This window comes from Argopecten irradians, chromosome 13 (assembly GCF_041381155.1).
Source record: "Argopecten irradians isolate NY chromosome 13, Ai_NY, whole genome shotgun sequence".
In the NCBI taxonomy this organism is placed as follows: domain Eukaryota; kingdom Metazoa; phylum Mollusca; class Bivalvia; order Pectinida; family Pectinidae; genus Argopecten; species Argopecten irradians.
Window position 1 is genome coordinate 38,236,416 of NC_091146.1, and position 15,317 is coordinate 38,251,732.

Below are 15,317 nucleotides of genomic sequence, written 5' to 3' on the forward strand. Positions count from 1 at the left end.
ACACCAAATTTAAATTATTCCATCATTGATGACCAGAATGCAAGAAAAAAAAAGATAGCTAGCTCATAATATAATTCATCAAAATTAATAGAATTTCACGCTTGATTGCGCCTTTGTGGTAAGAAATCCCCGGTTGAAAAACGATTGTTTGCAGTGGTGGCTAAATCTTGTATCCCGTGCCGCGCCCGCGCCGGGGACCCGCGCCGGAGCTGTGGTTATTTTCACTTTTCTCTATAACGACTGCATACATTAAAAAAATATTTTGCACAATTAGTCTTTGTGTTAATCTTTATCTTTCCGTGTAAGTTATGTTATTTGAGATGATTCGAAACTTTGTAAAATCGACGATTTCAGTTGGCGAGTCGAGTTTGTTTACCCCGCGCTCAAGCGTTAGGTTTCAAGGTTTTATGCAGATCATTTAAAATTTAAGCATTTATTGCATGAATTGTTATACTCCCAACAACAAATAAACCTAGCTGATTAAAAATATGTATATTTCAACATAAAGTACAAATCTTTTCATAACAAATTTTGTCTTTTTATTAACCGTGTCCACTGGCGCGGGCCTTACCGATCTCATTTGTTTACCCGCGCCCGCGCTAAGGGCAGACAACTCTATTGACCTTATACACTAAGCTAGCTATATGCGTACATATTCGTGTATTGCCAAACAGTAACAATATTAATAGAAATATTCATCTATTTATTTATTTAATAGTTTGTTTTTTTCTATTAATTTTCCAAATTATCCATACATGCACTTTCGGCTCAACACCATCTTTCTATAATAAATTCCTATAGTCGTCCTACTAAAATATTCTACTCCCTCACAAAAAACTAATGTCACAATATGCACAATCATACTTTAAAAACGTCGGAATGTACAGTATTATGTGTCGAAAGATAGGTATGGCAATACAGAAAGCAGAGACATTGACAAGATGAACAGTTTTTGTAAGGAGTCAGTCTTGGTTTGTGTTTAAATGTAGGGACACCAAAAAATTCACGAGCACGCTCACAACAACCACTAACTACTAACACTTAGTCCGTCGGATGGGACTTAAAGACGGTGTCCCGTGTGAGGATGCCCAGCCTTGCACTATAAAAACCCCTCTGCGGTCTTTCGATGAAGAGTAGGTGTGATAACGCCGGCCCAGAGGTTAGGTATAGGTACAGGTCATAGTTTAGATATTTTCACATAGATAAATTAGAAGGGCTTCAAAATTATAGAATCTATATACCAAATTGATAGGTTAGGTTCCTTCCTTTCCCCCTGCTCTTAATGGGTAGGGCTAGTTACTGCTAGACGATACCATGATAGGACATTTTAGGATCTAGGAGTCGTCTTCCAAATTAATAGATATATAGGTATAGCAGACGACTCCTCACTCTATGCTTTCTCTATATACTCTGCTCTTCCTACTCCATTTCCTATTTTTTCTCGTGCCCCGAAACGTTATATTTAGCGTCACGGTACGTAAAACTCTTCATTCGAAAATGGACGACTCGCATGGCCGGATAACCGGCCAACACCCGGGGGGAGACACCTCCCCTACCAGGCGCTGACAACAGTTGCCACACAGTGCTGATAACAGCACACGTACCTATGTACGTACTAAACGTAGAGTATGGAGTGGGACTGTTGTGGAGTTAGCTGGGAGGAGGGAGGGAATAGGAAGGGGTGTTGGTCATTAGCTAGGCTCTCGGCAGGAACTTGTGGGGGCTAGTGTTATCGTTAGGTACAATCTGTAAATACTTCTATTCTCTATTCTTACTTTGTTATTGTTTACCTGTATATTATCGATTACTTAGTATAATAAATCTCCATTTAACCTTATACAATGTGTTTGTTGACATGTAATTAAATTGCTCCGCCACATCCTTATGAACTTGGGATTGAGCTGTCTGTAATCAGCTCACCGTGTCTCTACTCTCGGGATTCGTCTGCTGACCGGTGTCGTGGGGATTGTAAATCAAAACTATACTATCACAACATTTGGGAACTGACGTCCCCTCGACGCTGGTCCTGGGAGTGGGGACGCGCTATTACACTAATAATAATAAAATATATGGGCTCTTTGTAGAACTGCGTCCCCGTCGCAGAGCCCGGTAACATTCTCGAAAGAATGGCTAAATGTTCTACTTTTACTATAGACTTCGAGTTGCCTGCCCTTAGCGCGGGCGCGGGCTCGGGTAAACAAATGAGATCGGCGAGGCCCGCGCTAGTAGACATGGTTAATAAAAAGGCAAAATTTGTTATGAAAAGATTTGTACTTTATGTTGAAATATACATATTTGTAATCAGCTGGGTTTACTTGATGTTGGAATGCTAACAATTATTACAATAAAAGCTTACTTTTGAAATAATCTGCATAAAACCTTGAAACTCAACGCTTGAGCGCGGGGTAAACAAACTCGACTCGCCAACTGAAATCGTCGATTTTACAAAGTTTCGAATCATCTCAAATAAACTTACACGGAAAGATAAAGATTAACACAAAGACTAATTGTGCAAAATATTAATTTAATGTATGCCGTCGTTAAGTAGAAAAGTGAAAATAACCACAGCTCCGGCGCGGGCGCGGCACGGGATACAAGATTTAGCCACCACCATTATTTGCAACTATGAGGAATTCCCCCCTCCCAACCCTCCCCCAACCCGTAAACAATAAATCTGATATTGATATTCGACACAATGATGGAAAAATTCATTTCAAATCGAACCGTACCGAAATTATTATTGTAGTTTGATTTATTGTTGAGAAATCGGTACAGTAATAAACTTAATTCCTGGTACGGTGATTGGGTGCGGGATCGGGGACGGCGTACACGAAATCACCTCCACGGCCTCCACGCGACCTTCACCTAGAAAGTGGTCATTAAATGCGCGGTGGATGGAAGAGACAGCGAAAAGACGGACAGTAACAGCTATAAGGTATAGTTTTATCTATATTCCAGAATATATTCTTCTATATTTAGCGATTTTACATAAGCCTTATATCATTTATTGATAGTCTGGCTTATTTTGTCAATATTTTCTCATCCCGTTTTCCGCCATTTTGGACAAGGTCTCCCAGACTCGCATAACTTTAAAGTCCCATTATGCTTTCACAAAACTCTGTTACGATTTACATAAGGATTCCTTATGAAACATACTTCATTTGGTTTCTTTCCAATGAGGATAATTACGTTAGTAATCAATTAGTAAAGAATTCTTAGAACGGGTTAATTATCACTCACCTGTATCACATGCAAACTCATGGAACATATCATTACAAGCGCCACAATGTCACATCTGGAGAACAACAACATATTATACAACTTACAACACGGCTTCATATCATCCAGATCATGCGAGACACAACTTGCTACATACACGACCTCGCAAACAATAATAACAGCAACAAACAGACAGACATTATTATCATGGACTTTGCCAAAGCCTTTGACAAAGTCCCACACAAACGCCTACAATACAAATTAAAATACTACGGCATAACAGGCAACACACACAAATGGATCACAGACTTTCTCTCACAACGCACCCAAACAGTAGTACTTGAGGGAAAACAATCAAATAAAATACAAGTAACTTCAGGAGTCCCTCAAGGAACATGTTTGGGTCCAATTCTGTTTCTCATATACATTAACGATTTCCATCAATACATGCAGTACAGCACACTAAGATTATTCGCAGACGACAGTATTATATACAAAACAATAAACAACAAAGACGACACAATAAAACTACAGAAAGATCTGGACGCAGCAGCACAATGGGAAACAGACTGGCTAATGAAATTTCACCCAGATAAATGCAACATAATCAGTGTTACACCAAAACGCAACAAAATACACCACAACTACACACTCCACAATCACACACTCGAGCAAGTAAACTCAAGCAAATATCTAGGACTAACACTACAAAAAAACCTAAAATGGGACATGCACATAAATATAGTGTTTCCCACAGGAAAAAAAAGGGCATGGTGCTGGGTTTTGAAAAGGGCACTTTGACCGCGATAAACAACCATCAGAGGGGCACAAAGGTTATATCGACGAATTCCAATACAAGGGAAAATCTTTAAAACTGTCTTGTTGTTTATGTAATTCTGGTTCAACTTGATATCATTTAAATGCTTTAAACTCTCTTAGTTGCTAAGTAATATCAGGACATCAATTTAATTATTCTGAGTGAACAAAATGATTTTGGAAATAGTTATCTGCCGATCAAATATGATCATGACTATAATTGATTCACAAGAAAGATCTAAATTTCATTTATATTAATTAAAAGGATGGGAAAAATGCAAAATGTATTCCTTTATTTCAATCCAATTACCTTTATTTTAATATATATCTTTATTGAAATATTAAAAATACTGTATTGAATTGAATAAGATAACATGTTTCATTATAATGGACAATTAATTAAAAAAATGTTCTAAATTTACAAGCATTAAATTAAGAAAATACAGATAATTAGATAAGTATTCCAAATATTTTAATTTAATCTGATAGAGAAAAAAAATATTTCTTTTTAATTTGATTTATTTTAATTACTTTGCTATTAATAATTTTATTATTATTAATATATCTTTTCCAAAAATAAATTCACATCGAAATTCTAAAAAAAATTATACCGTTTTCATTTTTAAAAACGTGTACATATTAGTAAAAATCCTGAAATTCAATACCTCCGGATCTACTTTTACAATACACCCAAAATGGCGGCCATTACGATTGCAAATTTTGTGACATCCATCAGATATAGATAGGCCTATTTAACATTAAAAACGTGAGTAAATAATTTACAGTTGTAAGCAGTATTTGTTTTTGAAGTAATGCTCACTATCTGTAGTCATAAAACTTATTGAAAGGCCAGCTGATTGTTTTCTAGGCTGCCGATCGGCTGCTCAGACTTCAGCTTACGTAATACACAGACCTGAAAGTGACACCACAAGCCAAGGTGGAAATAGCCCAAGGCTGCTAATTAGGGCCACTGGGGTATTGGTCAGGGGATCAGGGAGTGGTCACACCTCTTTTGTTTACTTAATTATCAAGCCACTGCCTGGTATTTTGGTAGATTAGTAAAAGTGTACTGGGGACAAACGGGGCAGGGCGTTAGGTTATAGGGGCATGGCGTCAGGTAAAAAGGGCACGGCGCAGCGCCATGCTAATCGGGGCTGTGGGAAACACTATAAATAATATCACCGCAAATGCAAACAGATCACTAGGGTTTTTAAAGCGCAACTTAAAAATTAATTCACCACATATAAAAGCACACGCATACAAAGCACTAGTTCGACCCAAACTGGAATACTGCTCTTCCATATGGGATCCCCACAACACACACCAAATTCAACAGATAGAAAAAACACAACGCAGAGCAGCAAGATATGTTCACAACAAATATCACGACACCAGTTCAGTTACAAACATGATACATCAACTCAACTGGCCAACATTACAGACACGACGGCTACACACAAGATTGATACTTTTCTACAAAATAATACACAATATAGTTGCCGTCGAATACCAGACCATACTCATACCAGTAGACCACAGAACCAGACACTCCAATCCACACTGCTTCAGACAAATCTCTGCTACAAAGGACACATACAAATACTCATTTTTCCCTCAAACAATAACACAATGGAATCTCCTCCCTGTAGCAGCAGTACAATGCACTACACTCGAGGACTTCAAGGCACATATTTCCAACGTAGCCCTTGAAGCCCTCACAAAATAGTTCTGCACACACCTTTTATCTATATACTAAAAAAAAAAAAAAAAAAATCACAAATCTAATCCTTTCACACCCTTGCACCCCTACAGGTCCCCGTGACATAATCGTCATACTTTGACGGCGTCCCGTATACATAAGAAGAAGAAGAATTCCCATAACAGTTACACAAAAATATACCTCGTGTACACACCATAGGTTAGCTACTGTTGTAGCGGAAAAGATATCACGGTGATATAACAGTAGCTGACCATAGGTATTAAACTCGTCTGACAATATATGTCAATATATAATCAAGGTGAGTAACTCGATTGGTCTGATAAAACGATCCAATTTTGGGGAAAATGTGTTTGTGAAATAACCGTTGAAGCTATCCGGCTGGCATTAGCCTCGATTTAATTTGGTATACAGTTCACCATATCCCATAATGTAATAGTGTTGTGATACTCGATGAAACATCGAGAAATTGTCAAATTTCGGTTAGTCGAACACTCATCTGTCCGGCGCACAACATGGCATTACTCAAGATCTCTTAACTACGAGTGCATGTCAACACCATTAAAGGCCCACTACCTTTCCGGAGCAAAATTTAAAGGTTTCTTGAAAACATTAATAACATAAGAATATACATATCGATGGCCTAAGGTGAAGTTACAACACCAAACATATGCAAGATTTCCTGCGTAATATGTGATAAATGTCGAGATCCACTTCGCTGTTTTGCCATCTGGCGCAGTAATAATCAACTACCGCGCGGTATTTAGGACTACGGCGGGAAACATAAGACGACCCGCGTTATGAAATTAACATTTTATTTATTTTAATTATTTTTTCCTACGATGATGATGAGTGTAGTATTAACGGTAAGTTAATAACTTTTGTGACTCTTCAAAATTATCGACCTCGTTTTACATTCCCATTTTAAAAATTTAAAGCTGTTTCGGAAAGGTAGTGGCCCTTTAACTTTAGATTTTTCCTTAACTTCTGTAATGCTTTCCTATGGAGAATTTTAAGTTAAGAGATTCCTTAAATTTAAGGAATGTTCATGAAACTGAGCCCAGTTCTTTAATATTAAATGCATCTGGCTGGGGCTGTTAACCCTTGGTAAGCAAATTTAGAAAAAATAGCATTTTTAGCCCACCATCATCAGATGGTGGGCTATTCAAATCGCTTTTTGTCCGTGGTCCGTCCGTCCTTCCGTCCGTCCTTCCGTCCGTCCGTCCGTTAACAATTCTTGTTATCGCTATTTCTCAGAAAGCACTGAAGGGATCTTTCTCAAATTTCATATGTAGGTTCCCCTAGGGCCCTAGTTGTGCATATTGCATTTTGGGACCAATCGGTTAACAAGATGGCCGCCAGGCAGCCATCTTGGATTTTGATACTTAAAGTTTGTTATCGCTATTTCTCAGAAAGTACTGAAGAGATCTTTCTCAAATTTCATATGTAGGTTCCCCTAGGGCCCTAGTTGTGCATATTGCATTTTGGGACCAATCGGTTAACAAGATGGCCGCCAGGCAGCCATCTTGGATTTTGATACTTAAAGTTTGTTATCGCTATTTCTCAGAAAGTACTGAAGGGATCTTTCTCAAATTTCATATGTAGGTTCCCCTAGGGCCCTAGTTGTGCATATTGCATTTTGGGACCAATCGGTTAACAAGATGGCCGCCAGGCAGCCATCTTGGATTTTAATACTTAAAGTTTGTTATCGCTATTTCTCAGAAAGTACTAAAGGGATCTTTCTCAAATTTCATATGTAGGTTCCCCTAGGGCCCTAGTTGTGCATATTGCATTTTGGGACCAATCGGTTAACAAGATGGCCGCCAGGCAGCCATCTTGGATTTTAATACTTAAAGTTTGTTATCGCTATTTCTCAGAAAGTACTGAAGGGATCTTTCTCAAATTTCATATGTAGGTTCCCCTAGGGCCCTAGTTGTGCATAATGCGTTTTTGGATCGATCGGTCAACAAAATGGCCGCCAGGCAGCCATCTTGGATTTTGATAGTTAAAGATTAATATCGCTATTTCTCACAAAGTACTGAAGGGATCTTTCTCATATTTCATATGTAGGTTTCCCTAGGGCTCTTGTTGTGCATAATGCGTTTTTGGATCGATCGGTCAACAAAATGGCCGCCAGGCTGCCATCTTGGAATTTGATAGTTAAAGTTTGTTATCGCTATTTCTCACAAAGTACTGAAGGGATCTTTCTCATATTTCATATGTAGGTTTCCCTAGGGCTCTTGTTGTGCATAATGCGTTTTTGGATCGATCGGTCAACAAAATGGCCGCCAGGCTGCCATCTTGGAATTTGATAGTTAAAGTTTGTTATCACTATTTCTCAGAAAGTATTGAATGAATCTGTCTCAAATTTCATATATAGGTTCCTCTATGGCCCTAGTTGTGCATATTTCGATTTGGGACCGATCGATTTACAAGATGGCCGCCAAGGAGCCATCTTGGATTTTGATAGTTGAAGTTTGTTACTGCTATTTCTCAGAAAGTACTGAAGCGATCTGTCTCAAATTTTATATGTAGTATGTTTGCAAAAGTTTGAAAAGCAGAGAAAAGATCCCTCTTTCCATTGTCAGACATAGATCATTCTTTGGTGGGCGCCAAGATCCCTCTGGGATCTCTTGTTATCACATTTGGCCAGTGTGCGAGTGTTAATTTCGAACCCTGAATTGTGACCTTGTCTTAATATAAGAAAAGTCTAGTATTAATAATTCCTCTAAGACCTTTTATACAGTATATTGACCAAATATCCTTGCCATAAATAAATGGATCTCAAACTTAGTTGATAGCATAGACATCCCAGGTAGCAAGTGACTGATTGGAACCTTGTATTTTCTTTCAAACACAGTGAATCTTTAATTTGTAATATATATAAATAACAACTTATTGTATCAACTTATTGAGTTCATATGGTACATTTACCTATGTTGTTTGGGACGATCTTCGGATGGAGCAAAAATTAAGTAATATATGTGAGAGAATTCAACATCATAAACAACAGTGGTGTATCTATTTTTGAACATTGATCGGTAATTTGGTAACTAACATTGGACAAATGTAATGTAACATTGATCAGTAATTTGGTAACTAACATTGGACAAATGTAATGTAACATTGATCAGTAATTTGGTAACTAACATTGGACAAATGTAATGTAACATTGATCGGTAATTTGGTAACTAACATTGGACAAATGTAATGTAACATTGATCAGTAATTTGGTAACTAACATTGGACAAATGTAATGTAACATTGATCAGTAATTTGGTAACTAACATTGGACAAATGTAATGTAACATTGATCAGTAATTTGGTAACTAACATTGGACAAATGTAATGTAACATTGATCAGTAATTTGGTAACTAACATTGGACAAATGTAATGTAACATTGATCAGTAATTTGGTAACTAACATTGGACAAATGTAATGTAACATTGATCAGTAATTTGGTAATTAACTAACATTGGACAAATGTAATGTAACATTGATCAGTAATTTGGTAACTAACATTGGACAAATGTAATGTAACATTGATCAGTAATTTTGTAACTAACATTGGACAAATGTAATGTAACATTGATCAGTAATTTGGTAACTAACATTGGACAAATGTAATGTAATATTGATCAGTAATTTGGTAACTAACATTGGACAAATGTAATGTAACATTGATCGGTAATTTGGTAACTAACATTGGACAAATGTAATGTAACATTGATCGGTAATTTGGTAACTAACATTGGACAAATGTAATGTAACATTGATCAGTAATTTGGTAACTAACATTGGACAAATTTAATGTAACATTGATCGGTAATTTGGTAACTAACATTGGACAAATGTAATGTAACATTGATCAGTAATTTGGTAACTAACATTGGACAAATGTAATGTAACATTGATCAGTAATTTGGTAACTAACATTGGACAAATGTAATGTAACATTGATCAGTAATTTGGTAATTAACTAACATTGGACAAATGTAATGTAACATTGATCAGTAATTTGGTAACTAACATTGGACAAATGTAATGTAACATTGATCGGTAATTTGGTAACTAACATTGGACAAATGTAATGTAACATTGATCAGTAATTTGGTAACTAACATTGGACAAATGTAATGTAACATTGATCAGTAATTTGGTAACTAACATTGGACAAATGTAATGTAACATTGATCAGTAATTTGGTAACTAACATTAGACAAATGTAATGTAATATTGATCTGTAATTTGGTAACTAACATTGGACAAATGTAATGTAACATTGATCGGTAATTTGGTAACTAACATTGGACAAATGTAATGTAACATTGATCGGTAATTTGGTAACTAACATTGGACAAATGTAATGTAACATTGATCGGTAATTTGGTAACTAACATTGGACATATGTAATGTAACATTGATCAGTAATTTGGTAACTAACATTGGACAAATGTAATGTAACATTGATCGGTAATTTGGTAACTAATATTGGACAAATTTAATGTAATATTGATCGGTAATTTGGTAACTAACATTGGACAAATGTAATGTAACATTGATCGGTAATTTGGTAACTAACATTGGACAAATGTAATGTAACATTGATCAGTAATTTGGTAACTAACATTGGACAAATTTAATGTAACATTGATCGGTAATTTTGGTAACTAACATTGGACAAATGTAATGTAACATTGATCAGTAATTTGGTAACTAACATTGGACAAATGTAATGTAACATTGATCAGTAATTTGGTAACTAACATTGGACAAATGTAATGTAACATTGATCAGTAATTTGGTAATTAACTAACATTGGACAAATGTAATGTAACATTGATCAGTAATTTGGTAACTAACATTGGACAAATGTAATGTAACATTGATCGGTAATTTGGTAACTAACATTGGACAAATGTAATGTAACATTGATCAGTAATTTGGTAACTATAACATTGGACAAATGTAATGTAACATTGATCAGTAATTTGGTAACTAACATTGGACAAATGTAATGTAACATTGATCAGTAATTTGGTAACTAACATTAGACAAATGTAATGTAATATTGATCTGTAATTTGGTAACTAACATTGGACAAATGTAATGTAACATTGATCGGTAATTTGGTAACTAACATTGGACAAATGTAATGTAACATTGATCGGTAATTTGGTAACTAACATTGGACAAATGTAATGTAACATTGATCGGTAATTTGGTAACTAACATTGGACAAATGTAATGTAACATTGATCAGTAATTTGGTAACTAACATTGGACAAATGTAATGTAACATTGATCGGTAATTTGGTAACTAATATTGGACAAATTTAATGTAATATTGATCGGTAATTTGGTAACTAACATTGGACAAATGTAATGTAACATTGATCGGTAATTTGGTAACTAACATTGGACAAATGTAATGTAACATTGATCGGTAATTTGGTAACTAACATTGGACAAATGTAATGTAACATTGATCGGTAATTTGGTAACTAACATTGGACAAATGTAATGTAACATTGATCAGTAATTTGGTAACTAACATTGGACAAATTTAATGTAATATTGATCGGTAATTTGGTAATAATATTGGACAAATGTAATGTAACATTGATCAGTAATTTGGTAACTAACATTGGACAAATGTAATGTAATATTGATCGGTAATTTGGTAACTAATATTGGACAAATGTAATGTAACATTGATCAGTAATTTGGTAACTAACATTGGACAAATGTAATGTAACATTGATCAGTAATTTGGTAACTAACATTGGACAAATGTAATGTAACATTGATCAGTAATTTGGTAACTAACATTGGACAAATGTAATGTAACATTGATCAGTAATTTGGTAACTAACATTGGACAAATGTAATGTAACAGCTGACAGAGCCCAGCATGTCCATGGCAGCTGATGTTCTCTTGCGCATATGCAACAGGAAGTACAAAAGAGTGACATTGTCTTAATTTGGACAGCGTCTGGTATTATCGTATACTAGCTTTAATATTGATAGTGAAAGTCAATGGTAACTATGAGGTTATAGGTGGAGATTGATGGTAGAAAAGGTCAGTCTATATGTCAAAGTTAAAAGCCATTCATAATCAGTTCTCTGATCATATTACAGTCATGGGAAATAAAAATTGAAATATGAATATGAATATGTCGTAAGAAGATGAAATGTTGTCCTTTGTGAGTAAAACTTGATAAATGAGTGAGATTTTGTACTACTTTTAACTGAATTTTATGTATACACAGACATCAGAATGTTTCCTATTTTGATGGGTACCTAGGTACACATTTTTTCACCCGGTTACTTCCCCAACCAGACGTGTAACCAGGTACTCATAACAGCCCTATATTTCTTTTGATAATTGAAGGATATGTGAATAAACTTTGAGGAAGCTGTCATATGCGTTATCTTAATTAACAAAATATCATACAGTATGACACCATTTCATGTGTTTTTGGTAAATACTTATAGTACTCTGATTTTGTATTTTTCTAGGTACACACCAAGGAAGGGAAAATGGCAGAAAATCAAAATATAGAGCTTGTCCTCCACATGGTCAATAAAATGGTAAATAAGCACAACACAGCACCTCAAACTATAGACGATTGACAATTCACCAGGGTTTTTGCCATTCCTTTATACCGGACCCATTCCCAATTGAAAAATAGCACTGTATTTTCCCAAATTCAGTCACTATTTTCCCAATCATGGCATTAAGTTAAAACCGCAAATGATGTCTCAATATACCCTCGGTATTAGTAATTGATATCAAATTATGTCCTGCACGAGTCCATTCCACCTGGGACACATCATTTTTCAATAGTTTACGTTTGCGGAAGCGTCCGATTTTAGTGGCTAAGTTCCATAACTTTTGGGACTTTGCAATCAAACGCACCCGAAAAATGGCAGCCATGACAGGTGAGTCGACTGGCCGAGAGCGTAGGTTAACTAACCGGGGTACCGACGCAAAACATCAACCAGACATAAAAATAGGATTATAAATGTATGGCAATCACCAATTAATTAACAGCTCAGACACAATATCTTAGGTCCTGTCAGTGGGTATTTTTGGCACGTGGCCCATTTTCAGTCTGGTATAGTCAGCGTGATGTGTCAGTACTGTGGTAAGTGACAGTAGGTTTGAGCCAGAGGTTTTGTCTGCTATTTAATTTATTAAGTATCGGTGGTAAATTAAATATTTTGTTTGAATCCATACATTGTACATTGTGTATAGTATGTTTCACTTTCAAACGTCTTTGACAATTTACATAGGCCTAATGTATTTGCACTTTGCCATAATTTCTGCATTGATCAGTTACATTTGTACTTTAATTTACAAGTGTTTTATTTTGGACGCTCCATCGCCGACAGAGCATATATGATACTCATCATTTGAACTATAATTGGTGTTTAATCATGTATGTATATGTCTAATTATCACAAAAAAATAATATAAAATAATTTATTTTGCTTTTGATGCATGCACAATCAGTACTTAAGCTTCATTCGATATAGGACATAGTAGTGCTGGAACGGTTAGTAAAAATGCCAACCGGTTAACCGGATCGGATTAACCGAACCGTAACCGGATAACCGTACAATTTTGTAGCTGTTTAAGTAACGTTTCAGTCGTACATCGATGCCATGAATTAGTCATACTTCGTCTGGATTCCATAACAATTGTTTATATCTTTCAGGAAACACTAATTTAACCCAAAGAATTATTACTTTGAATTAGATTTATTTTGTTTGCTTTTAATAAAACCATGACGGTGAATGGAAATCGGTGTAAACACTTACAATGTCAAAGTAGGCCTACTTCCTGCACATGGTTTCTTTTGCACACTGCACTTACTCACATCACGCTCACTGGAACATTTGCATAGAAGCCAAGTGACACCTATTAGCGTTTTAGTAACGACCCAGTTTCCGATAACAACACTGTTGTTGTAACACTTTTAATTTTATTACAAAATTGCGCATCTGAAAGCATGTATACTCTATACTATAGGTGAAGACGATCATTAGTACAGGAATTTCATTACTTTGAGGAATATTTTTGCCGTACAAAATGTATATGGCGGTTATCGGATACCTAAAATGCTAACCGGATACAAGCTGAAACCGAACCGTGAACCGGTTATCCGGTTATCCGTTCTAGCACTAGGACATAGTGCCACAGAATTTTTAGTTCACCAGACAGGGTCAGAATGTCACCTGGACACCTTGGTGTACAGGGTCAGAATGTCACCTTGGTGTACAGGGCCAGAATGTCACCTTGGTGTACAGGGTCAGAATGTCACCTTGGTGTACAGGGTCAGAATGTCACCTTGGTGTACAGGGTCAGAATGTCACCTTGGTGTACAGGGTCAGAATGTCACCTTGGTGTACAGGGTCAGAATGTCACCTTGGTGTACAGGGCCAGAATGTCACCTTGGTGTACAGGGTCAGAATGTCACCTTGGTGTACAGGGTCAGAATGTCACCTTGGTGTACAGGGTCAGAATGTCACCTTGGTGTACAGGGCCAGAATGTCACCTTGGTGTACAGGGCCAGAATGTCACCTTGGTGTACAGGGTCAGAATGTCACCTTGGTACAGGGTCAGAATGTCACCTTGGTGTACAGGGTCAGAATGTCACCTTGGTGTACAGGGTCAGAATGTCACATTTGTACTACTACTGGGTCAGAATGTCACCTTGGTAGAGGGTCATGCAGAAGATCACAAATTCTGGACTGTTATTCTGTAGATTGAGTAGATTTCTGTTGTTATTTTAGTGTGGAGAGTTAGTGGACAAAGGCTTCGAGTATTACCTGGTAACAGCATGTCCAACCAAAGCCTTCAATATAGGATCTACAAAGGGCAGGCACTTCCTACAGGACAACAAAGACTTAGTGCAGCGCTTTATCAAGCATTGCTATGGTAAGTACAAAATACCTGGTAAACGTTGCTATGGTGAGTACAAAATATCTGGTAAACGTTGCTATGGTAAGTACAAAATATCTGGTAAACGTTGCTATGGCTGGTAAACATTGCTATTGTAAGTACAAAATATCTGGTAAACGTTGCTATGGTGAGTACAAAATATCTGGTAAACGTTGCTATGGTGAGTACAAAATATCTGGTAAACGTTGCTATGGTGAGTACAAAATATCTGGTAAACATTGCTATGGTAAGTACAAAATACCTGGTAAACATTGCTATGGTAAGTACAAAATATCTGGTAAACGTTGCTATGGTGAGTACAAAATATCTGGTAAACGTTGCTATGGTAAGTACAAAATATCTGGTAAACGTTGCTTTGGTAAGTACAAAATATGTGGTAAACGTTGCTATTGTGAGTACAAAATATCTGGTAAACGTTGCTATGGTTAGTACAAAATATCTGGTAAACGTTGCTATGGTGAGTACAAAATATCTGGTAAACGTTGCTATGGTGAGTACAAAATATCTGGTAAACGTTGCTATGGTGAGTACAAAATATCTGGTAAACGTTGCTATGGTGAGAACAAAATATCTGGTAAACGTTGCTATGGTG

The 15,317-nt window shown here is 36.3% G+C and overlaps 1 protein-coding gene across 2 annotated transcripts in view; it reads left to right on the plus strand.

Annotated features, from left to right (window-relative positions):
- Positions 1–2,834: 2,834 nt before the first annotated feature.
- Positions 2,835–15,317, plus strand: part of LOC138306774 (zinc finger protein 99-like) — a 30,881-nt gene continuing 18,398 nt past the window's right edge. For both annotated transcript variants that reach the window (XM_069247251.1, XM_069247252.1), the window contains exons 1-3: positions 2,835–2,935; positions 12,277–12,348; positions 14,557–14,701. In XM_069247251.1, coding sequence (XP_069103352.1) covers positions 12,298–12,348; positions 14,557–14,701 — 196 coding nt within the window. In that variant the 5' untranslated portion in view covers positions 2,835–2,935; positions 12,277–12,297. The remainder of the gene's footprint in view (positions 2,936–12,276; positions 12,349–14,556; positions 14,702–15,317) is intronic.